Source organism: Paroedura picta, chromosome 1 (genome assembly GCF_049243985.1).
Source record: "Paroedura picta isolate Pp20150507F chromosome 1, Ppicta_v3.0, whole genome shotgun sequence".
Classification (NCBI taxonomy): Eukaryota; Metazoa; Chordata; class Lepidosauria; order Squamata; family Gekkonidae; genus Paroedura; species Paroedura picta.
In genome coordinates this window covers 92,542,168-92,565,728 of record NC_135369.1, presented here as the reverse complement: position 1 = coordinate 92,565,728, position 23,561 = coordinate 92,542,168, and the positions used below count along the sequence as shown (strand labels likewise).

The window sequence follows — 23,561 nt, the reverse complement described above, 5'->3', positions numbered from 1 at the left end:
CACAGCTATAATGGACCCAACCAAAAGCTTGGAAGAAGAGCTCTGTTTTGCAGGCCAAGTGGAAATGTGCTAGCTCTGGCAGAGCCCTGATCTCCTGTGGAGGCCAGGACAGAGAGCGACCTGGCCCTGGTTGAGGCCACTTGGGAGTTAGCTGAGCATAGCGCTCATTGAGTGGCATAGGCAGAGAAGCGGTCCCTCAAGTATGCTGGGTCCAGGCTGCGTATGGCCTTAAAGATGATTACCAAGGCTTTAAACTTGAGTTGGGATTCAACTGGTAACCAGTGCAGCTGTTGGAACATAGGCCAAATGTAGGCCCTTCAAGGTGTTCCCATGGGGACCCTGGCCACTGCATTCTGTTCCAGTTATAGCTTCCAGAGCAGGGATAAGGGTAGGCCCACGTAGAGTGAGTTGCACCCCATCAAGGCTGGGCAGTCATGCTGCCTCACTAGCACCCTTCCTGCCTAGCCACAGAACCTCTATCTTTCAAGGATTGAGCTTCAGACAAGTCTGCTTGAGCCATCCCGTCACTGCTTCCAGACTAAGGACTCGGGGGTGGGGGGGTGGGGAGGGGATGAATCCGGGTGGCCATCCATCAGGAGGAAGGGTTGGGTGTCTTCTGTATATTGATGACACTGAAGGCTGAACCTTCGTGCCAGCTGGGCAAGAGGGCGCATAAAGATGTTGAATCAAATTGAAGTTGGCAGCAGTTTGATTGTCCCTCTCCAAATGCTTTTTCCACTGCCAGGCCAGAAGCCTGACTGTGATGGATCTAAGACCAAATTTCATCTGGGAATGCTGATATCTGATCTGTGGCAGCCCTATACCCTTTTCCCTATAAATGCTAAATGCGAGATGGGATGGTAGTTGGTGAACTCCCCTCAAATCCATGGATGGTTTCTTCAGCAGCAGGTATACCACTGCCTCCTTAAGCACCTCCAGGAATTTTCCTGTTGAGAGGGGGAGGCTGATTATCTCCTGAAGGGGGTCCTCTATCCTCTCATCAGCTGTTTTAAGTAGCCATGAGGAGCTGGGGTCCAGTGGGCGTGTGATCAGCCTCACTGAAGCTAGCAACCTGTTCACTTTGGTCAACATGTGCAATCGGAAGTCATCCAATACTCCTTGTAGAGGTGGCCAAGGAGCCTCTCGTTCTTTTTTCTGTATCCAAGGTTGGTGGAAGATCACTGCGGAGTGTTGAGATTTTATCTGTGAAATGGCTTGAAAATGCCTCACAGCTGATTTCCGTTTGACAATTATTTTGGTCTCCTTCCAGGGAATTATGTGATCAAACTATTCAAAACAATTCTGCTGGGTGTGAGTTTGCAGATGCGATGGAAACTGAATAAAAGTTATGCTTTACTAATTTCACTACCATCTCATGGGCTTTAATAAACGTCCAATAAGATATTCTTGATGCTTTGTCGCAGATCTTGAACTGGAACCAGAATTCATCTGGAAGCCGGTGCAGCTGCTGCAAGACAGGCCTTATGAAGGTGCTCCATTGTGTTCATGTGAGAACCTAAGTAGCTGCATTCCAGACCAGCTGTAGTTTCCAGAGTAGGTTCAGGGGAAAGTCTGCATAGACTGATTTAAATCAGTGAACTGGTTTAATTCAGATCAGTGAATGTCTAAGAATAGAAAATAAGGGGCTGTTTAGGGAAAGATGTATCTTGGAGACGTTAGACAAAGAGACAAAGGGCTCTTGTGGCTCTTAGCCTGGGGTTCTTGGCCGAGCAATTAGAATCAGTAGATTATATTTCCCTAGTACTTGCACTGCCTAGACATTACAATGGACATCCAGGACACTCATCCCATCATCTACAGTGAGTGTGACATGATTGCCTTCCTCCCAGAAGACAAGATGGACTACAGTTGCCCCAAGTGTAAACTGGTAAGACTTTTGGAGGAAAGGATTAGGGGATTAGAAAACAGAATTATTACTCTGACCCAAAGTAAGAAAGGGGAGGAGTTCATAGACCAGAGCCCTGCGACTCGGAATAAAGAGATTACAATCAGTCCTGAAGAGGATAAGGATATTGACCACACTAGGGAGCCTCTGCAGACAGTTCGGAAAAAGACTCAACGGCGAAGAGCAAGACAGTTCTCGGGGCCTTTGGAGCTCCAGAATAGATTTCAGGCCCTTGCAGAGGAGGTGCAAGGGTCAACAAGGGAAGAGATCCCAAAACAAAGTCTAAGACAAAGGGAAGAGGCCACGGGGACAAAAGGAGTTGAGAAGAAGAAAAAAAGGAGAGTACTGGTAATTGGAGACTCACTGCTAAGAGGAATGGATCGCCATGTGGCTGGGCCCGACCCCCTAACCCGAGAGGTGTGTTGCTTGCCAGGGGCGAAAATTAAAGATGTTTCAGAACGGCTGCCCAAACTCCTAAAATCTACGGATCGCTACCCATTTGTGATGGTCCATGTGGGAATGAATGACATGTCCCTGAATACCATCGCTTCTATTAAAAAAGACTATCAAGATCTGGGGAGGAAGCTCAAGCAAATGGGGGCAAAAGTGGTATTCTCTTCAATCTGGCCTGTCAAGGGAAGAGGAATGCGTCGGGAGAGGAAGATAATGAATCACTGGCTGCGTAGTTGGTGCCGGCAGGAGAGATTTGGTTTCTGGGATCATGGAATAGGCTTTCTTGAGGAAGGCCTACTAGCACCTGATGGACTGCACTTATCGAAACTGGGGAAGAATGTGTTTGGCAGGAACCTGGGGAGATTCATCAGGAGAGCTTTAAACTAAAGCCACAAGGGGAAGGAGATGATCAACATAGGGAGTGTATGGAAGGAAAGCGATTGGGGGCAGCCCAACCTGCAAGGCCAGCTCATAGGGAATCAAAAGTAAAAGGATTCAGATGTCTTTATACTAACACCCGAAGCATGGGCAATAAGAAGGAAGAGCTGGAACTTCTCATGCTGATGGAAAGGTATGATCTAGTAGATATCACAGAAACTTGGTGGAATGATTCTCATGAATGGAATGTAATGGTGGGTGGATATGAACTGTTCAGAAAAAAACAGAATAGATCAAAGAGGTGGAGGAGTGGCACTGTATGTGAGGAAAGGGCTTACCTGTCAGGAAATTCTAGTGAAGGAGAGCATATCTACAATGGAAAGCATCTGGGTGAAAATAAGCGAGGGGAAAACAAAAAGTGAGGTGGTTGGTGTCTGCTACCGACCGCCTAACCAACGAGAGGATGTGGATGCTGCACTTTGTGAGCAGCTTGAGAAAATATCCAAGCGACAGGACCTTGTCATCATGGGTGACTTCAATTTCCCAGATGTGTGCTGGGAAACAAACTCTGTGAAGCGTCCTCAGTCATGCAACTTTCTGACCTGCCTGGCTGACAATTTCATTTATCAAATGGTAGATGAACCCACAAGAGGCTCAGCCATACTGGACTTAATACTGACCAACAGGCAAGAGTTGGTGGATGAGGTGAAGGAGGTGGGGACCCTAGGGGGAAGTGACCATGTCCTCATAGAAGTCCTTTTGAGATGGGGAGCCAAGGAAGCTTGTAGCCAGACGCGGATGTTGGATTTTCGTAGGGCAAACTTTAATAAACTCAGAGACATGATGAGTGTCATACCATGGACGAGAATGCTGGAAGGGAAGGGAGCATGTGAAGGGTGGGCGCTACTCAAACAAGAGCTATTGCATGCTCAATCAATGACTATCCCAGAAAGACGAAAACACTGCAGGAGCTCTAAGAAGCCTATTTGGATGAACAGAGAACTTCAAGAGGAACTAAGAAAGAAAAAGAAAATGTTCAGGAAATGGAGGGAAGGACAGAGCTCTAAAGAAGAGTACCTACAGGTTACTAGGCACTGTAGATCAATCATCAGAAAGGCCAAAGCTGAAAGTGAGCTAAGATTGGCCAGGGAAGCCCATTGTAACAAGAAAAGATTTTTCAGTTATGTGAGAAGCAAACATAAACTAAAGGAGGCAATAGACCCACTGTTGGGTGTGGATGGACAAACTCTAACAGAAGATGCAGAGAAAGCAGAAAGGCTCAGCACCTATTTTACATTGTTTTTCCCCACAGGTCAAAGTGTTTAGGCACATCTAGAGATGGCCGTAGCCAAAGGATAGTGTCTGGGTGGCAGGTTAACATGGATAGAGAGGTTGTCGAGAGGCATTTAGCTGCACTGAATGAGTTCAAATCCCCCTGGTCCGGATGAAATGCACCCGAGAGTACTCAAAGAACTTTCCAGAGAACTTGCACAGCCCTTGTCCATCATCCTTGGAACCTCTTTAAGGACTGGAGATGTCCCGGAGGACTGGAAGAGAGCAAACGTTATTCTGATCTTCAAAAAAGGGAGGAAGGATGACCTGGGAAACTACAGACCAGTGAGTCTGACCTCTGTTGTGGGGAAGATAATGGAGCAGATACTAAAGGGAGCGATCTGCAATCATCTGGTGGACAATTTGGTGATCCAAGGAAGTCAGCATGGATTTGTCTCCAACAGGTCCTGCCAGACCAACCTGGTTTCCTTTTTTGACCAAGTAACAGGTTTGCTGGATCGGGGAAATTCGGTTGATGTCATTTACTTGGATTTTAGTAAAGCTTTTGACAAGGTTCCCCATGATGTTCTGATGGATAAGTTGAAGGACTGCAATCTGGATTTTCAGATAGTTAAGTGGATAGGGAATTGGTTAGAAACCGCACTCAAAGAGTTGTTGTCAATGGTGTTTCATCAGACTGGAGAGAGGTGAGTAGCGGGGTACCTCAGGGCTCGGTGCTCGGCCTGGTACTTTTTAACATGTTTATAAATGATCTAGATGAGGGGGTGGAGGGACTAATCATTAAGTTTGCAGATGACACCAAATTGGGAGGACTGGCAAATACTCTGGAAGATAGAGACAGAGTTCAACGAGATCCGAACACAATGGAAAAATGGGCAAATGAGAACAAGATGCAATTTAATAAAGATAAGTGTAAAGTTCTGCATCTGGGTCAGAAAAATGAAAAGCATGCCTACTGGATGGGGGATACGCTTCTAGGTAACACTGTGTGAACGAGACCTTGGGGTACTTGTGGATTTTAAACTAAACATGAGCAGGCAGTGTGATGCAGCGGTAAAGAAGGCAAATGCCATTTTGGGCTGTATCAACAGGGGCATCACATCAAAATCACAAGATGTCATAGTCCCATTGTATACGGCACTGGTCAGACCACACCTGGAGTACTGTGTGCAGTTCTGGAGGCCTCACTTCAAGAAGGACGTAGATAAAATTGAAAGGGTACAGATGAGAGCAACGAAGATGATCTGGGGCCAAGGGACCAAGCCCTATGAAGATAGGTTGAGGGACTTGGGAATGTTCAGCCTGGAGAAAAGGAGGTTGAGAGGGGACATGATAGCCCTCTTTAAGTATTTGAAAGGTTGTCTCTTGGAGGAGGGCAGGATGCTGTTTCTGTTGGCTGCAGAGGAGAGGACACGCAGTAATGGGTTTAAACTTCAAGTACAACGATATAGGCTAGACATCAGGAAAAAGTTTTTCACAGTCAGAGTAGTTCAGCAGTGGAATAGGCTGCCTAAGGAGGTGGTGAGCTCCCCCTCACTGGCAGTCTTCAAGCAAAGGTTGGATACACACTTTTCTTGGATGCTTTAGGATGCTTAGGGCTGATCCTGCGTTGCGTAGGGGGTTGGACTAGATGACCTGTATGGCCCCTTCCAACTCTATGATTCTATGATTCTATGACCCATGTGGACAAATACTCACATGCAGTGGTTTAATAGTAGGCTGCACTGAGGAGGTGGAAGGTGCAAAATAAACTTCCTTTTTTCTTAGCTTCTCTGATGGAAGTGGGAGAAAGGGTAATTTAGCCTTCTTCTCTCCTCAACACAGCTCTGACCTCCTTCGCCTGCTATTGGGAATAGGAAAAATGACAAAGATAGAAACAGCAGTTTGATCCTAGTGATCTATCTGTGCAAGTAACTTCATGAGGCTGATGGATCTTGTTTGGTTCTATCTGCTTGCTTTGACATATTAGAACCTGAAAGGACATGGGATAAATTTATTGTTGATTTAAAGGTTTATGTTGCTTGATGGCATTTTCTATGCCTTACACTTGTGAGCTAGTGAACACCTACTTTCTAATGTGCTAAATGATGGTCTCTGGCACTTTAGGGTCAAAAGTTCTTTTTGCCCTGTTTTGCTGCCTGCTATTTGAATTTCTGAAAGATCCCAAAATTATCCTTTAGTAACCGGGACAAAGTATCTTTATCAGTAGATTTTTACCAGCATACATTCAATCTTTTGGAAATAGACATTGTTTGAACTAAACACACAAGAATGTGTATGTTGGGTTCATGGATGTTTCTCAATATAAATGAACAAGCTTGTCCAGGTAATTGAATACTACATTTCTCTCATGAGTGATAAGTCTTGGTATATTGGAGAAGCGAATGTCTACAGGAATGTGATGGATAACTTAGAATACTGTTGCTTTTACCACAGAAAAATACTTTCCTTATTGTTCCTATTCAACAGGCTGTAGAGTTCAACACATTCTTATATCTTGTAATAAAGATGATGAATTTAATCTCAAACTGGCAGCTGAATGGAAATTGCAGATCTTGATACTGGGAGAAAATTGCCCATAAAGCAGCTCCCGAGGGAGCAGAATTTAAAATTTATCCACCCATTTCGACATTCAGTAGAGGATAGGAATTGCAGCATATTTGCTGGGCCTGCTTAGTTTGGATGGATGATAGTTTCCTTTATTTAAGGACTAGAGATTTTGTTTAAAAAATGACTTTGTTCCCTTATATATAAAATATTTGGCAAACTGCTTTATAGGACTTTTGAAATATTGAAATTTTTTTGCCTCAACACATTATTTAATATTCACAAGTGGGAAAACTATGTGATGCAGAGGTAGGCAATGGCAACCCATGTTTCCTGCCTTGAAAATCCAGCAGGGATGCCATAAATTGAAAACTAAAACTGCAAAAAAATGACATTGTTACGGTTCAAGAGAAATTTTATTTTCTTGGGAATAAGTGAGTACATGATATTGATGCCAGAGAGAACTCTTGTTTGATGGATTTAATAATGTGCATATCTAGTTAAAATTTACTAGATGTGTAAACTGAGTAGGCATATAGTTTTTCAAAAGGAAAATCTTGCATTCATCTGATCAGTCACTTTGCCACTTTGATATGCAGGTGACCGAAAAGGAATACAACAGTTTAACTACTTTGTATAAATGTACCAAACCTGATTTTTCACTATTGGAAGTGCTTGTTGCATTTAACATGAATTGTTGACCGAGGATAGGTGACATGTCTTCCCCTGAATAAGCAGTTTTTAAAAATTGTATTTTTTCAAATTATATTGAGAACAATAGATACAAAGTTACTGTTCCATTGTTCAGTAAAAATATATTCAATTTTGATTGGGATTTGCTTATTGTAGAATAAGTTAATTTAGTTATACCATACTATAAGTGATGGTGCAGTCTTTGATTTCAACATATTAGCTGTACGCATCTTTCCATTATTGATATACTAATTCAGCTTAATCACACTTTCCCTACTAACAGTACTTGAGGATTCTTTACTATCTTGCTACATGTGATTCCCTCTCCCCCAATCTTTTTTTCTTTCTTACACTAGTGGAGAATCTCACTGTGTATAAACTGGGCAACCTGGTCTGGTATGTTGTCACAATTAACTGATTTGTAGAACTGAAATCAGGTTCAGACTTGATCCTGCTTTATTGCTAAGCTAAGGTTTGTTTTTCAGGAACATCCAGAAGTTCTTGTTTATCTGTTTTTCTACTTGTGTCAATTCCTCCCTAGCCTTTAAATAGTCTGTTGTTAAAATTTGCACTAGTGTAACCATAATTAGATTTTAAGATAGGGATTGAAACTTGTTGGATGCTGGTTACTGAAATAATTGATCTGTTTCCACTATTCAGCGACAAAATTGTCTACATGGTTTATTCAAATTAATAAACATTCTGGCAGTTTTCTAGTATTATCTTCATTACAGGGCTTTTAACATACTCAAACTTTAATAGATAATAGCATTTTAAATACATGCTAATATTTTCTATTTGTGCACTCTTAAGTGAAGGGTAGCAGCTTGCTAAAGACCATTTCAGGATTCTGGATGGCAACTTCAGACATGCACAAAGCTCTGCATGAAATTTCAGCAAGCTACATTATTGTTTATATATTGAGAGCAGTGTTATGTGTCACATGAGAAACCTAGCATTAATGTAATTATATCACAGAGGTATGCTTTTGTGACTTCATTCCACAATATTTTATAAAAAGATTTCAATAGAAATCTTGCAGGGCTTTTCACTCAAAAGTAAAAACAGTATTGTGACATATTAAAAACCAGGAACGTTATTGCAGTATAAGTTCTTATGAGCCAGAGCCCACTCATCAGATGCATAAAATGCTATTAGTGAGCTTTATCTGTATGTAAGGATACAAGCAAGAGGCAGATGGGATATAGGAATTACAAAGGGAAGCCAGAAGGCCCAGTGTTCCAAGGCATAGATTTGTCAAGTTACATTTCAGAATATGAATAGAAGCTAGATCCAATAAAATGAATAAATAATCTGGTTGAAGTGAATATGATCACTCCCAATTGCTGATGAAAGATTATACAATAAGTTTTTTCATATTTACAGTGCCACAAGAATTTGTTCATTTGGCTGTGGCAAATTAATGGGCTGTTCTGAGAGTTTGTCAAATCAGGATTGGCTGCAAGTTTCATTCCCTCCAAATTGTAATTCTCATTTGAGGAGAGGTGGACATCCTGTTGTTTGGGTACTCTTGTTTCCCAATCCTAAAAGCAGTCATTCTCAACTTTCTTACCATTGAGAAACTGCTGAAAAATTCTTCAGGCTTCCAGAAATCCCAGAAGTGGGGTTTGTGCGGAATATGGTAGGGAAGCATAGCTGTATGCATGCCTACCTGAGACTCCTCCCCTTCCCACCTCATGCAGGCCCATAATTGGCCATTCTGGGATGGGGAGATCAACATAACCATATACGTTCATACCATCCAATAAAAGTTTTAACAAATTATATATATAATAATAAGAGAGCCAGTTTGGTGTAGTGGTTAGGAGTGCGGACTTCTAATCTGGCATGCCAGGTTCAATTCTGCACTCCCCCACATGCAACCAGCTGGGTGACCTTGGGCTCGCCACGGCACTGATAAAACTGTTCTGACCGGGCAGTGATGTCAGCGCTCTCTCAGCCTCACCCACCCCACAGGGTGTCTGTTGTGGGGAGAGGAATGGGAAGGCGACTGTAAGCTGCTTTGAGCCTCCTTCGGGTAGGGAAAAGCGGCATATAAGAACCAACTCCTCTTCTTCTTCTTCATAACTAGTAGCAAAGCCCATTTTAAAAATGGGTTGTGAAAGGGGTAGGGGAAGGCCCCCGGCAGCCAGGAGCCCATCTGCGAGCCGGTGACAAGGCTTTGCCACTGAAGGGAGGCTGGGAAGCCTCCCCCCCAGTGGCAGCCTCTCTTCAGCGGCAGAGCCCTGTTGTTGGCTTGCAGCCCAAGGGAGGCTGGAAAGCTCCCCCCCCAGGGGCAGTGTCTCTTCAGCGGCAAAGGGCTTTGCAGTCCAAGGGAGGCTGGAAAGCCTCCCCCCGGCTCCTACCCATCAGCAGCATCTCTGCAGCCCAGCCTCCCGTTCAGCAGCAAAGCCCTGTCTGGAGGCAGCAGTGCTGCTAGCAGGCAAGGAGGGAGGGCGGGAGATGGATGGACAGGGCCTTGGATAGTCTCCTCCCAGGAGGCTGTTTCCCAAATATAAGGAGCAAAATAGCGTTAAGGATAATATTCTCACTCTTTTGGGAAACCCTTCCAGGGCTGCCAAGAAACCCTAGGGTTTCATGAACCCCTGGTTGAGAGTCTGCCTTAGAGGCAAGATATTAATTCCTTTTCTCTTCAATTGTGAAGATCTTCAATTATTTCGCTATCTCCTCTGTTTGCCTTTTAACCTCTCCCCCTTTCATTGTGTTCCTTACTGTGTATTTTTTTTCTCTGTATTTGTTATAGAAAAAAACAAAACAAGAACTTGTTTGGTATTTCCACTTCTACTCAAGTGATTTGTTGCCTTAGAACAGTGGTCCCCAACCTTTTTATCACCGGGGACCACTCAACGCCGGGGACCACTCAACACCATTTACTGAGGCCCGGTGGGGGGGTAGTTTACTCCTCTACTCTCAACCACTGCCCTAACGCTCTCTGATTGCTATGGTAATGTTTAAACATCCCTTCAAAATAAGATACAGACATACCACAACAATGAACATAAGGAACATTTTATTTTAATGGAAATTTTAACTCATGACAATGACAAATCAATGGGAACCCTGAGCTTGTTTCTCTGCAACGAGATATTATTATTATTATTATTATTATTATTATTATTATTATTATTATTATTATTATTATTATTAGATTTATAGCCCACCACTCCCTTGCGGCTCGTGGCGGGTAACAATATCACAATCCCCATTAAAACCCCATTAAAACAATAATAACATTGCCAATATTGCCGGCATGGCAAGAATGGCAGCTCAACTTCCCCCCCCCCTCCCACTACTAGCGGGTGGAGAGGAGGTCCTGATGATGTTTTGCTTCGGGCCCAGAACCTGAGTCCCCGGGGGGGGGGCATAGATCTATTATCAGCCCCGGCCTCAACCATAAACCTGGTGGAAGAGCTCCGTCTTGCAGGCCCTGCGGAACGTTGAAAGATCCCGCAGGGCCCGCAGCTCTCCCGGGAGCTCATTCCACCAGGTCTGGGCCAGGACCAAAAAGGTCGAGGCCAGCGTCCTCCCCTAGGGCCGGGAACGACCAACAGGTTTTCACCCGCAGAGCGCAAGGCCCATCTGGGAGTGATGGGAGTCAATGACACCCGAAGTGTGTTGTAAAGGGCCGGGGGCGGGGGGAGAAGGCATCCTTCAGGGCCCACATGTGGTCGCTACCCTAGAATCTCAGGGTTATGTTATTTGCATATCAGTTGGCTGGATTTAAAATGGCCTGCAGGGTAGCAATGATGAGGGGTCATCATGCCAGACAAAAGAGGGCTGCAGAAGCAAAAGTGGATACCTCTGGGAATTAAACAAATGTGTCAGGTGCTTTGAGATTTTTGGTGCCAAAACACACCTTGTTGCAGTAGTTGCCAATAGCTTATACCAGTTACCTCTTCCCCTGCATCCCAAAGGTTAATTCATCAAGAGATGGTGAGTGAGCAGGTCAGTTTTGCTTCCCCTTAGACCAGCAGCAGCAGTTTTATATCCTGCTTTTTACTAACCAAAGGAGTCATAAAGTGGCTTAAAATTGCATTCCCTCTCTACTTAGAACAGACACCCTTTGAGGTAGGTGGGTAGAGAGCGCTCTCAGAACTGTGACTAGCTCAAGGTCACCTTCCTTCCTGCACGTGGAGGAATCAAACCTGGTTCTCTAGATGCCACCAATCTTAACCATGGGGGTGGGGCGTGGGGCTGCTTTTCTTGTTCAGGTGGGGTTTCAGAAGTGGCCAGCCATTTTTTTAAATAACAAAGTGGTCAGAAAAAGAGCAAAGGTCAGAAAAAAAGTGTCACTCCATCTCATCAGCCTATAATTCCATCTTGGTATAATGGTGTGGGATAGCTAAATATTTTAGGTAAAGCTAATTAAGCAGTTTACACCAGCAGTGGTTGTAGTTTTTTGCACTTTTAACTAACCAGTGTATTTAAATTTAATAACTCTGAATTATAGTGCACCATTAATTAGGGGTTTGACATGGCAATGGAATGTTACAAAGTGTGTAATTGGTAGAAATACAGTTAGTAATGTCTGCAAAAAATGTAGAGCTTCATTTTTCTATGGCAAATTTTCCATCAGTAAATATTGTTTCAGAAATATTATGTATGGATGTCATTGCCAATACAACATTAGGCACACATAGGAACCTCAAAATTGTAATTAATAATTTTCAGGTGGTATCCCTAAGAATTGTTGAGGCATATGTGTATGCTTTGAAAATGGGTGTGCATGGTAAAACCACAAATACAGAATTCAAATCAAAAAATCAAGTTATGAATTCTCTTAGTTAGTTTGCTGGTCAAATAAAACCAAAACTAAAATTCTTAATTATGTTCCTTCTTTCACGGTGGATTATAATTCCCAATTGAGGATGGAACATAAGGAATGCTAATGATTCTGCATAGAGTAATAGTGAAATTAAGATGGGAGCTGAACTTCATGGAAGATAGTTTAATTTTGTTGAAATGGGTGAGCAGATAACCACTGTTGTATATCATGTGCAGTTCTTTTAATGTTTTAAAAATATTCTCTATGCCATTGTTTTTTGTTTAATTTTAAATCAAAAGAGTGATGTTATTTTTGCAAGTATTTTTCCAATAAAGATAATTTTTTATAATACTTGAATATAAATTGAAACATTATATTCTTTTTTAATCAAGCGTTTTGCCTCAGCTATTTCTCCTTGGACATAACATTAACACGAGCTAGTTATTATTTTTTATAAGTTAAAATTAAAATAAACTTGTTAAATTAGAACATGCTCTCATTTAGGGCATTGAAATATTTTTCAATTCAGATATTTCTGTAAAACTAGTATATTGGATCATGAAGATGCTTTGATAGAAGTGTTGCAATGACACATGGAATATGGTTTTTTAGTACAATTCACAATAGAAAAGGTAGCTGAGACACTGTCCTTTTGCAAAGCTCATTTCCCCAGTCTCCTTTTCAGAAAGCTTAATTATTGTGCCAGGAATTGGATTCATGAAGAAAACATGGGGTCAGGATTGTGAAGGGAATTAAAATAAAAATGGTCTTTTTATTCAAGGTATAATACAATACAATGGGACATAATAAAACACATTGACCTATATCTCTAGATTTTTGTGGCTATTAGTGCTGAATCTGTCTTTGTGACAAAAAACCTACTACCCAAGGTCCTCCAATAGATAATATCATTGCCTGATGTGAGCTCTAAATCATTGATAGGTTGGAACATTTCTAGCTGGTGAGAATTGTATGTAAATGTAATGACATGCAATTTATTCGTCTTGAAATGTTCTGTAACAGGCAACTCCTAGCAATCAGTGTAGTCTTTTAATTCTGTTTCTTCACTTAATTGGATGAATATTGTAGTTTTGAGGCTTAAGATGCTGCTGATGAATTGTGTGATTTTTTTTTCTGATATACTCACAGATAAAATTCAGAGAAATTTTGAAATCATGGAAAAACTGAAATACATACAATGTTTACTTTTTATCAACTTGAAATAGATCACTTAACACATGCAATTGCACTTTTTAGCATATTTATGAATTTTAAAAGTGTTATCCTGTATGCCCGTTTAAAGGTAAAGGTATCCCCTGTGCAAGCACCGAGTCATGTCTGACCCTTGAGGTGACCCCCTCTAGCGTTTTTTTGGCAGACACAATATACAGGGTGGTTTGCCATTCCCTTCCCCAGTCATTACCATTTTACCCCCCAGCAAGCTGGTTACTCATTTTACCGACCCCGGAAGGATGGAAGGCTGAGTCAACCTTGAGCCGGCTCCTGGGGTCAGAGTTTCAGACAGCATGTTGGCTGCCTTACCACCCTGCGCCACAAGAGGCTCTGTATGCCAGTTTAGCATGTAGCTAATTTTTATCATCTGATAGGAAAAAACATAAAAATAGAAAACACAAATTGTCAGTGTCATAGATGATTTTGCCAAAATCCTCGTTATACAATTTGTAAAAACAAAGGCTTGTCATAAAAAGCATTCTATTCATTTATCTTCATAAGAGATATGATTTCATTGTACATGTTTTAGTGCTTTCCATATTCTTCTGTTACTGTAAATTGGAGAAGAAAGTATTTGGGGAGGTTTTTAAATCTCTAGTTATGTCTGGTAAAAGGTAAAGGTAAAGGTATCCCCCTGTGCAAGCACCGAGTCATGTCTGACCCTTGGGGTGACGCCCTCTAGCGTTTTCATGGCAGACTCAATACGGGGTGGTTTGCCAGTGCCTTCCCCAGTCATGACCGTTTACCCCCCAGCAAGCTGGGTACTCATTTTACCGACCTCAGAAGGATGGAAGGCTGAGTCAACCTTGAGCCGGCTGCTGGGATTGAACTCCCAGCTTCATGGGCAAAGCTTTCAGACGGCTGCCTTACCACTCTGCGCCACAAGAGGCCCTATGTCTGGTAGTCAGTACATATCTAAAAAATGATGAAGAAGAAGAGTTGGTTTTCATACCCCACTTTTCACTGCTTGAAGGAGTGTCAAAGCAACATACAATCATTTTCCCTTCCTCTTCCCGCAACAGACACCCAGTGAGCTATGTGAAGCTGAGACAACTTTACGAAAGCCTACATTCTGAGAACAGCTTCTAACAGGATTCTGACAAACCCAAGGTCATCCAGCTGGCTGCATGTGGAGGAACAGGGAATCAAACCCGGCTTGCTGGATTAGAAGCTGCCAGTTTTAACCACTATACCACACTGGTGATATTTTGTTCACATTGTGGTGTACTCAGTGTGCATGCTGCCTGAATTAGTGCTCACTTAGGTTTATGATGAGGTATGCATCATTTTAGCACTGGTAGAATTCTTCAGGGGCTTCTTTCCTGTGCATCCAGATAACATCATCAGTATACTAGAGAGAGAGATTAAGGTATTGGGAAGTCAGAATTGTGGCACAAGATTATTAGCAGACTGTGTCCATGAGTTAAGCTTTGCCAAGAGGCATACATTTAACTGGACAGTGAAAGCTAATGGGCAAATGGTGAATGAGATGGAAAATGTTATCTTAAAAAGTTTCTGGGTTTTTTCCCCACTCAGGGTTCTCGAGGTGGTAAACACTTTAAAGACACATTACAATCATCTTTAGAAGCATGCGCGCACGCACGCGCACACACAGTGTCAGTAAAGTGATGCCAAACAAAACAAAACAATTTTTTATCCACTATTGGGAGACAGTGATAGATGGGGAAAGATGACAAGGAGGGAATGAATCCTACAGTTTTGTGTTGCTTGATTAAAATCCTCTAAAATGTAGGCTTATAAAAATTGGAAGTAAACTATACAAAGGTCCTATTGATCAGACAGGAAACAGTTTGCCATCTGCAAGCAACATCTCGGAATCCTTGAGAATTAAAAAAAATCTGATTACCTTATTCTAAACTGAACTGGGGCGAACAAATCAAAATAATGTACACAGTAGGGCTACAAATTGAAAAGGAAAGTGGTTTCCCATAGAAATATGAAGCCCCAGATTTGCCCCCCAAATCCAAAAGTTAAATGTTTTTTATAAAGTGCTGACAACCAGAGAAACCTATCTGTGCAAATTCAGACATTGTTCAGCTGTTTTCATGGCAATCTCATAAGAGTTGCATGATTTTAGTGGCAACAATCAATCATCTAACTCTGTGGTCCCCAACCACCAGGCCCTGGCACCGGGCCGTGGCTCCCTCTCCCCGCCCCCTCCCAGTAAGAAACTTCCCAGGCCGCAAGCAAATCGGCCGCAAAAGCAGCCGATTAGCTTGCGGCCCGGCAAGTTTCTTTTTGTGGGGGGGTAGAGGGAAGCAGGACCATGCATGTGCGTTTGCGCCATGCGCGGCCACAAACGAGCATGTGTGGGAGTACAACGCTTGCACATTTGCGCCAGCGCATGACGCAAATGCGCATGCGTGTCTGCGCATGCGTGGCGAGGCGATCAGCCTCGCCACCGGTCTGCAGCCTCAAGAAGGTTGCGGACCACTGATCTAACTGATGATGGGGAGAAGGGAGATGCTTGAAGGAAAGAGGGGCATTCATATTTCTGCTTCAAGCCTTTTCTGTTGATAAGGGGGTGGTTGGGACTCAGAGTGAAAAGCATATTGAATATGCTTTCTATATATTGAATATGCTTTCTATGTCAGCTGCATAATGATTTTATTTATTTATTTATTATATTTATTATAGATAGAATCATAGAATCATAGAACCATAGAGTTGGAAGGGGCCATACAGGCCATCTAGTCCAACCCCCTGCTCAATGCAGGACTAGCCCTAAGCATCCTAAAGCATCCAAGAAAAGTGTGTATCCAACCTTTGCTTGAAGACTTCCAGTGAGAGGGAGCTCACCACCTCCTTAGGCAGCCTATTCCACTGCTGAACTACTCTGACTGTGAAAAACTTTTTCCTGATATCTAGCCTATATCGTTGTACTTGAATTTTAAACCCATTACTGCGTGTCCTCTCCTCTGCAGCCAGCAGAAACAGCATCCTGCCCTCCTCCAAGTGACAACCTTTCAAATACTTAAAGAGGGCTATCATGTCCCCTCTCAACCTCCTTTTCTCCAGGCTGAACATTCCCAAGTCCCTCAACCTATCTTCATAGGGCTTGGTCCCTTGGCCCCAGATCATCTTCGTCGCTCTCCTCTGTACCCTTTCAATTTTATCGACGTCCTTCTTGAAGTGAGGCCTCCAGAACTGCACACAGTACTCCAGGTGTGGTCTGACCAGTGCCGTATACAATGGGACTATGACATCTTGTGATTTTGATGTGATGCCCCTGTTGATACAGCCCAAAATGGCATTTGCCTTTTTTACCGCTGCATCACACTGCCTGCTCATGTTTAGTTTACAGTCCACAAGTACCCCAAGGTCTCGTTCACACACAGTGGTACCTAGAAGCGTATCCCCCATCCAGTAGGCATGCTTTTCATTTTTCTGACCCAGATGCAGAACTTTACACTTATCTTTATTAAATTGCATCTTGTTCTCATTTGCCCATTTTTCCATTGTGTTCAGATCTCGTTGAACTCAGTCTCTATCTTCCGGAGTATTTGCCAGTCCTCCCAATTTGGTGTCATCTGCAAACTTGATGAGTAGTCCCTCCACCCCCTCATCTAGATCATTAATAAATATGTTAAAAAGTACCGGGCCGAGCACCGAGCCCTGAGGTACCCCGCTACTCACCTCTCTCCAGTCTGATGAAACACCATTGACAACAACTCTTTGAGTGCGGTTCTCTAACCAATTCCCTATCCACCTAACTATCTGAAAATCCAGATTGCAGTCCTTCAACTTATTCTAAGAGCAAAGCCTGTTGTATCCAGTAATACAACGGGCACTAGAGCTTGGTGGTGGGAAGAGGAAGAGGAGGAGTTGTCCAGTCTGTAAGGGTATTGGGTTGAATGTGTGTGTTGTGTGGGAGGTTGTGGTGATGTGCTGACAATATGTGTGTTGCATGGTGAGGTTGTGGTGCACCCTCTTCCTCCCTCCCCCTCTAGATCATATTGGGGGTATTGTTAGAGCTGGGGCGAGTTTGCCGCCGTGTCTTAAGGCTTTTTATATATGTAATCTGATTTTATGTCTGTTTTAAGGGGATTTTTATTGGGATTTTTATTCAGATGATGATTGTAACCCGCCGTGAGCCTTTGGGGAGCAGTGGGCAATAAATCAATAAATCAGTAAATCAATAAATAAAGGTGTGGGTATGGAGAGATGGGTGTCAAGAACTTGTGGTTTGGAAAGTTTGTTGAGTGTGGGAGAGTACGAGGTACTGTGAGTTCTTCCCGCCGTAAGGGGGAAAGGAGGCCACTTACTGTGTCCCTGTCAGTAGCCAGAGGCAAAGTGGCTGTGAGCTTGCAAGATTGCTCCTGGGCGGGCTGTGTCGCCTCCCTATTGGTCCAAGGTCTGGGGCGAGGCTTTTGACCAATCAGAGGGTAACATGCGCCTTCCGATTGGTCCAAAGATCAGACTGGCCCCACCCACTCTCCACTCACCTAGGCCTTAGCTTTTTATATTATATTATACAGCGAAGCTGTTCCAGATACTGCCATCCCTTTCGGCTCAAGGCAGTTTACATTAGAGATTTGAAAATTTCCATAAAATGATACAGTACAATAACTATCTTGACTTAAATGGATAACATCTTTAACAATGAGATCTTGTATTTAATATTACCATTACTAATACTGTTAGGTGGATCGACAGATTGCACCCAAAGGGTGCTTATAAATGGTTCATCATCTTGTCAGAGAGGAGTGACTAGTGGAATGCTTCAGGGATCTGTCTGCCCCCAGAAGTGACATGTCACTCTCTCTCTCCCTTTAACCCACCTACCCAGAGTAAAAATACTTGACCCCCCCCCCAAAAAAAAACCCAACCCCAAGAGGACTCATACAGTTGGAGATCAAGGGCCTGCTCCACGTGCTGCTGGGACCAAGATGCCAGGCCACAGTCATGCTAAGGGCTAGGCCCTGGTCCCCACCCACCTCCAACACCCCATTGCAGCAGAGCCTGAAGCTGGGATAGGCTTCCAACCCACCCACTCAGGATAGAAAAATCCAAAACATTCCCCCACACCCAGTATATGTGAAAATGCCCTTGTCAAGATACATTTATACATATATACTTATACTTTTAACTCAATTTCCAAATCTTAAGCATGAAGAAAATATGAAGAAAATTTCTGAAATGAGTTTCTGTGTTTAGCTTCTGAAGATTTTTATAATTGGAAGTGTGCGAGTGTCCCATAAAGAAGGCAGTGAAAGTAGCACATTTAAAATTTTTAATGTGTCAAATTATGTTTAATACATAGTATACATTTTTCCTTCCACAGAAATTAGCAGAGTACGGAAAGACATGTATAACGACACGTTAAATGGTAGTACGGAGAAGAGAAGTGCAGAATTACCTGATGCTGTGGGACCTATTGTACAGTTACAAGAGAAACTATATGTGCCTGTAAAAGAATATCCAGATGTAAGTACATACTTTTTGTAAATCTATTTTCTGACTTTTTTGTTGGCTTCTCGTGTTGTCTAATTTTTGTCCGTTTTGTTGATCCAAGAATCCTACAGTGAGGTAAGATCTGATAACTAGAGCAAAAATTATTTGCTATTTTATAAGTGTTGCTTTTGCTGTTTTTCTTTATTTACAGTAGTAGCTGCAAAGCATTCATTGTATATGGTAGCTTGTCAAATACCATTTAGTGATGATCAAGTCAAAATATACATTTACATTTTATTGGATTCTTGACATTGTGCATGTCTGTGGATAGCTGCATCTTCTTCCTCACAGCAGCCAGTGTTTATGTACTCTTGAACATACTCCCTACTGTACAAATGGTCCTCAAGGGCATCTTTAAACTGCTCCACTGGAGCTGTATAAATAAAGCAGTAAGGGTCCTTGAGGTGGGCCCTGTCCAGGATGGGGAAGGGTGGCCATTGGCCCCTTCCCCCTGGATTGACAACCGGAGGGCCCAATCGCCAGGCCCCCTCCCCTCTCCCCCACCTTCCCCACCCATCGCTACTGTCCACTCCCCCACGGCACCTTACCCCCCTCTTCCTCTCACCCCTGCCCCGTCCCCTTTCATGCCACCGACCTGACTCGTTTCCTGCCTTCCTTCCTCCCAGCATTCCTTTTGTCCTTCCTTCCTTCCTTCCTTCCTTCCTTCCTTCCTTCCTTCCTTCCTTCCTTCCTTCCTTCCTTCCTTCCTTCCTTCCTTCCTTCCTTCCTTCCTTCCTCTCCTATCTGCCTCTTTCTTGCTCCCTGTTCTCTCCCTCTTCTTTTGTCTTTCTCTCTCTCTTTCTCCCTTTCTTCCTTCCTTCTGCCCATCCATCCACTCCCTCCCTAGCGCCCGCTGTATTTTGAGTACAGCGGGCTTAATATCTAGTCAGACAATATTGCTGTTTAAGTGGACAGGCAAAACCTAGCCTGCATCTCAGATGGCATTTGGCAAAGCCTTTTGCTGTTTTTTTCTCTTCTACACTATGTGGGAATTCAGAAGAATACTTCAAAGAACAGTTTGGTATTTTACCTGAATAACATATTTGAATATTTAATTACTAGCTGATTTCTGTGTAGCCCAATCAAATTTGAACTTTCTTAAATAAGTGTAATTTAGGAGAAGTTTATATTACTGAAATATTTTAGTATCACAGTTCCTTATACAGGACTTGTATTACTGTGAGAATTCTTGGATGGATAGTAATTTAATATTTTATTTATTCTAGGATTTATATTCTGCACTATTCATTAGTTAGTTATGAAATAAGCCTGTAAACACAATAGAATATGATCATGATTAATCTGCTGAATGTGTATCCAGACATCAACCTTTCCCCAGTGTGCTTGGACAAATACCCTACCCCTCACCCCCGGCCTTTGGAAATGTTATGCTATGTAGTTGTATTCTTTAGTGTGGGTCTATCCTATCAGCTTTTCCCCAAGTGCTAATAGTGTTAGAATACATTCCTTTTTCTTCAGACAACATACTGGATGTTTTATTGCAGTGCTTTTGTTTCTTCCTAACATTCCTTAGTTACATACAGATGTACAATGTTGGTCAGAATCTTAGGAAGTAGAGAACCTGAGAGAAGTGTAATTAGTTTTGTATTAAAAGAAGAAGAGGAAGAAGAAGAGTTGTTTCTTATATGCCGCTTTTCTCTACCCAAAGAGAGCCCTGGTATCACTGCTCGGTCAGAACAGTTTTATCAGTGCCATGGTGAGCCCAAGGTCACCCAGCTGGCTGCATGTGGGGGGGTGCAGAATCGAACCCGGCATGCCAGATTAGAAGTCCGTACTCCTATCCACTACACCAAACTGGCTGTCTTACATTATAAGGGAGGAAGGTGCAGAACTTTAGGGAGGTTGATATGTTTATCTGGTGTAGCCAAAACAAAGTATTTTGGTACATCTTGAAGACTAAAAGGTATTGTGGCATAAGTTGTTGTGAGCAAGAGCACACAAAATATGTACTAGGTGCTGGGAATTTTTCTCTGTGGCAGCGGAACATTTATTTATTTAGGAAAGTTCTGTGTGGCCTTTCCAGACAATCTGCTTGAGGCAGCTTATTTAATAAAACAACAAACCAGAATAACAATTTTAAAAAGTTAACCATAAAATCATTTAAAGCCCAATGGGAGCACAACTCACAGTTCTTGGCTAGAAGAAGGAAACTGTAAAAACAATTTTAAAAGATCAATCCCTTAATTAAACGTCTGGGTAAAAATAAATGTTTGGGTCTGGCAACTGACTATGCTCCTGATATCACCTGTTTGGCAGAACAGCACATCCCTGATTATGGTCATCATTGCTATCAGCTAGGTAATAAGCAGTGAAAAATAAAAAAAGCTAACTTTATGTGCCTTGTGAGCATTCTGCTTGCCAGTAAAAATACAAGAAAATATTATGCTCCTACCAGAAAGGGAGCCCATCAAACATGATCCACAGGGTTCAGTTTAAGTATTCCATCAGTCGATAGTGCATTGAGTAATGTGCCACAGCCAAAACTGAGTCTGGTAATGCTTCTAATTGGTAATGCTACCAGCAAAAGGTGTTTGGAGGGCTTCTGCCAGGAGAGCCAGCTACTGTGTGGAACTTCTCACAATCCCAGTATGCTTGTGCTCTCTGGGCACTGGGGATACTGAATGAAGTGCACCTGGGTTCCCAACAAACCTTCATCTGAGGATACTCTTTAAACATACATTTTCTAGGGGCAGGTTAGTAACATTGTAGCTCATATAGAATATGTATATTTTCAACATATTTGGCAAGGATACTCAGAACTTGGAAGAAGAAGTCTCCGTTCATGGAATTCACTCCAACATAGAATATTCAAATCGCTCAACACAGATAAAATGGAACATACAACTCCCTCTGGATTGATTCACTTGTAACAGAACAATTAAAAAATGATGTGCGTACGTACCTGGAATCTTTAAGGCTAAACTTCTCATGTGTCTTTGTGTGTTTGCTGCTTAATGTGTTTTAGTTAATCAGTTATATTTCTTGCTAATTCTGTCATGTAGGAATGACTGTTTCCTAGTTGCTAAAAATATGCATTCTTGAATTGAATATAAATTATCTTGTTATTATGTTAATAAATGCCATCAGAATGGAAATTACCCATAGTCTAAACTAAGAGAATCCAAAATAGAAAAATTTGACCGCTTGGCTATCAAAAAGGTAATCTGTTTTTGTTTATAATTGCTCCAATTTATTGAAAATAAGTTGCACATAAACTAAAAGAATAGCATAAGAGCCCTGCTGGATCAGTGATGAGGTTCATCTAATCCTGCACCTTGTTTCATTCAGTGACCAATCATTGTCCTGGAAAGGCCAACATGTTTTCCTGATGCTGCCACCTTGTAGGGGTATTTAGCTGTATACAGCCTCTGGATGTAGAAGAGCCCTTTAATTGCCAGGGCTACTAGTCACTAATGTACCTATGTATTCTATAAATCTTTCTAATCCCTCTTTAAAGCAATCTGTGCTACTGGCCTAGTTTGAGATTAAATCTTTCCGCTTTATTTTCCCCCCTCCCAATTCAGGCAGTTCTTTAAATTCTAAATAACATTAACCCACAAACAAACAAACAAGACTGTTGCGGTAAGCTATGAAAGGAAAAAATGATGAAATGAGACCATACTGGAAAAGAGAGATTTTGTAGAATGGATTGGAATTTCAAATCTACCACCCCTCCCCCTGCAGTTTCTCATAGCACCTTTTCAACTTGTACCATCTAGGCACAGTCTAGCTCAGTCTGGCTCAACCTTTTTACCATTGAGAAACCCCTGAAACATAAGTATATGAGAATCCCAGAAGTGGTATGATCGTATAGATTATGGTTGGGAAGTATAGCTTGTACACGATCACCTCTCCCCTTGCCACCCTCTCCAGGCCTATCATTGGTCATTTTGGGAGGGGGGTGCGGTAGACATGACCATATATGATCATATCATCCAATAATTGTTTAACATATTTTAAAAATATATTAAAAATAATTAATTTGGGAAACTCTTGCTTGCCTTCTTAGAAAATAGCATAACTTTATAGAAAACTAACATTATTTAAATTTTTGAGCAGCACTGTGGTTTAATCAGGGGCTCGTCAAACCCCGGTCTGTGGCCCACTACCGAGCCACAAAGGTCTCGGTGATGGGCCGCCATGCCTGCCTCTCACCCCCCCCCCCCGCAGAGAGAAGCTCACCAGGCCATGAGAGAAGCAGCCCGGCTAGCTTTTTGCTGTGAGAGGGGGGAGGAAGTGGCAGGCGCGGCCGCTGGCATGCCAGCGAGCACAAATGCGCATGCGCGGAGCTCCCGCGCATGTGTGTTAGTGCCCTCTGGTGGTGAAAACGTGCATACACGGCAGCTCCGTGCATGCACATTTTCAGCAACAGGGGCGCTAACGTGCATGCGCGGCGCCTGGGCCACTGGCTCTTTGCCACCCCCGGAGGTGGTCCTCAACCTTAAAAAGGTTGGGGACCGCTAGTTTAATCCATTGTAACTATATAGAAGAACTCTGAAAACAAAATTTGATTTGATCTCTTTGCTAACTTCTGACTTGCTTATTCGGAGGAAGATATGAACAGTTTTCTTATATAATAACTAGTAATCAAGCCCGCTGTAGTCATAATACAACGGGCGCTAGGCAAGGGAGCTGGCGGAGGCTGGCGGGGGCTCCCTGGCTGGTGGCCCGATGCATCGGAGGTGCTTCACGCCTCTCGCCGTGTCAGGCCGCCGGCGACGGCTGGCGGGGGCTCCCTTGTCGGCAGGGCGGGAATCGGAGAGGCCAATTGACAGG

At 42.8% G+C, this 23,561-nt stretch overlaps 1 protein-coding gene across 11 annotated transcripts in view; it reads left to right on the top strand.

Moving 5' to 3' along the window:
• QKI (QKI, KH domain containing RNA binding) overlaps positions 1-23,561 on the top strand; it is a 163,710-nt gene that overhangs the window by 25,634 nt on the left and 114,515 nt on the right. For all 11 annotated transcript variants that reach the window (XR_013233357.1, XR_013233359.1, XR_013233358.1 and 8 more), the window contains exon 2: positions 18,595-18,737. Coding sequence is in view for 8 of the 11 variants with exons in the window: in XM_077348032.1 (XP_077204147.1) it covers positions 18,595-18,737 (143 nt within the window). In the remaining 3 variants the exon portion in view is untranslated. The remainder of the gene's footprint in view (positions 1-18,594; positions 18,738-23,561) is intronic.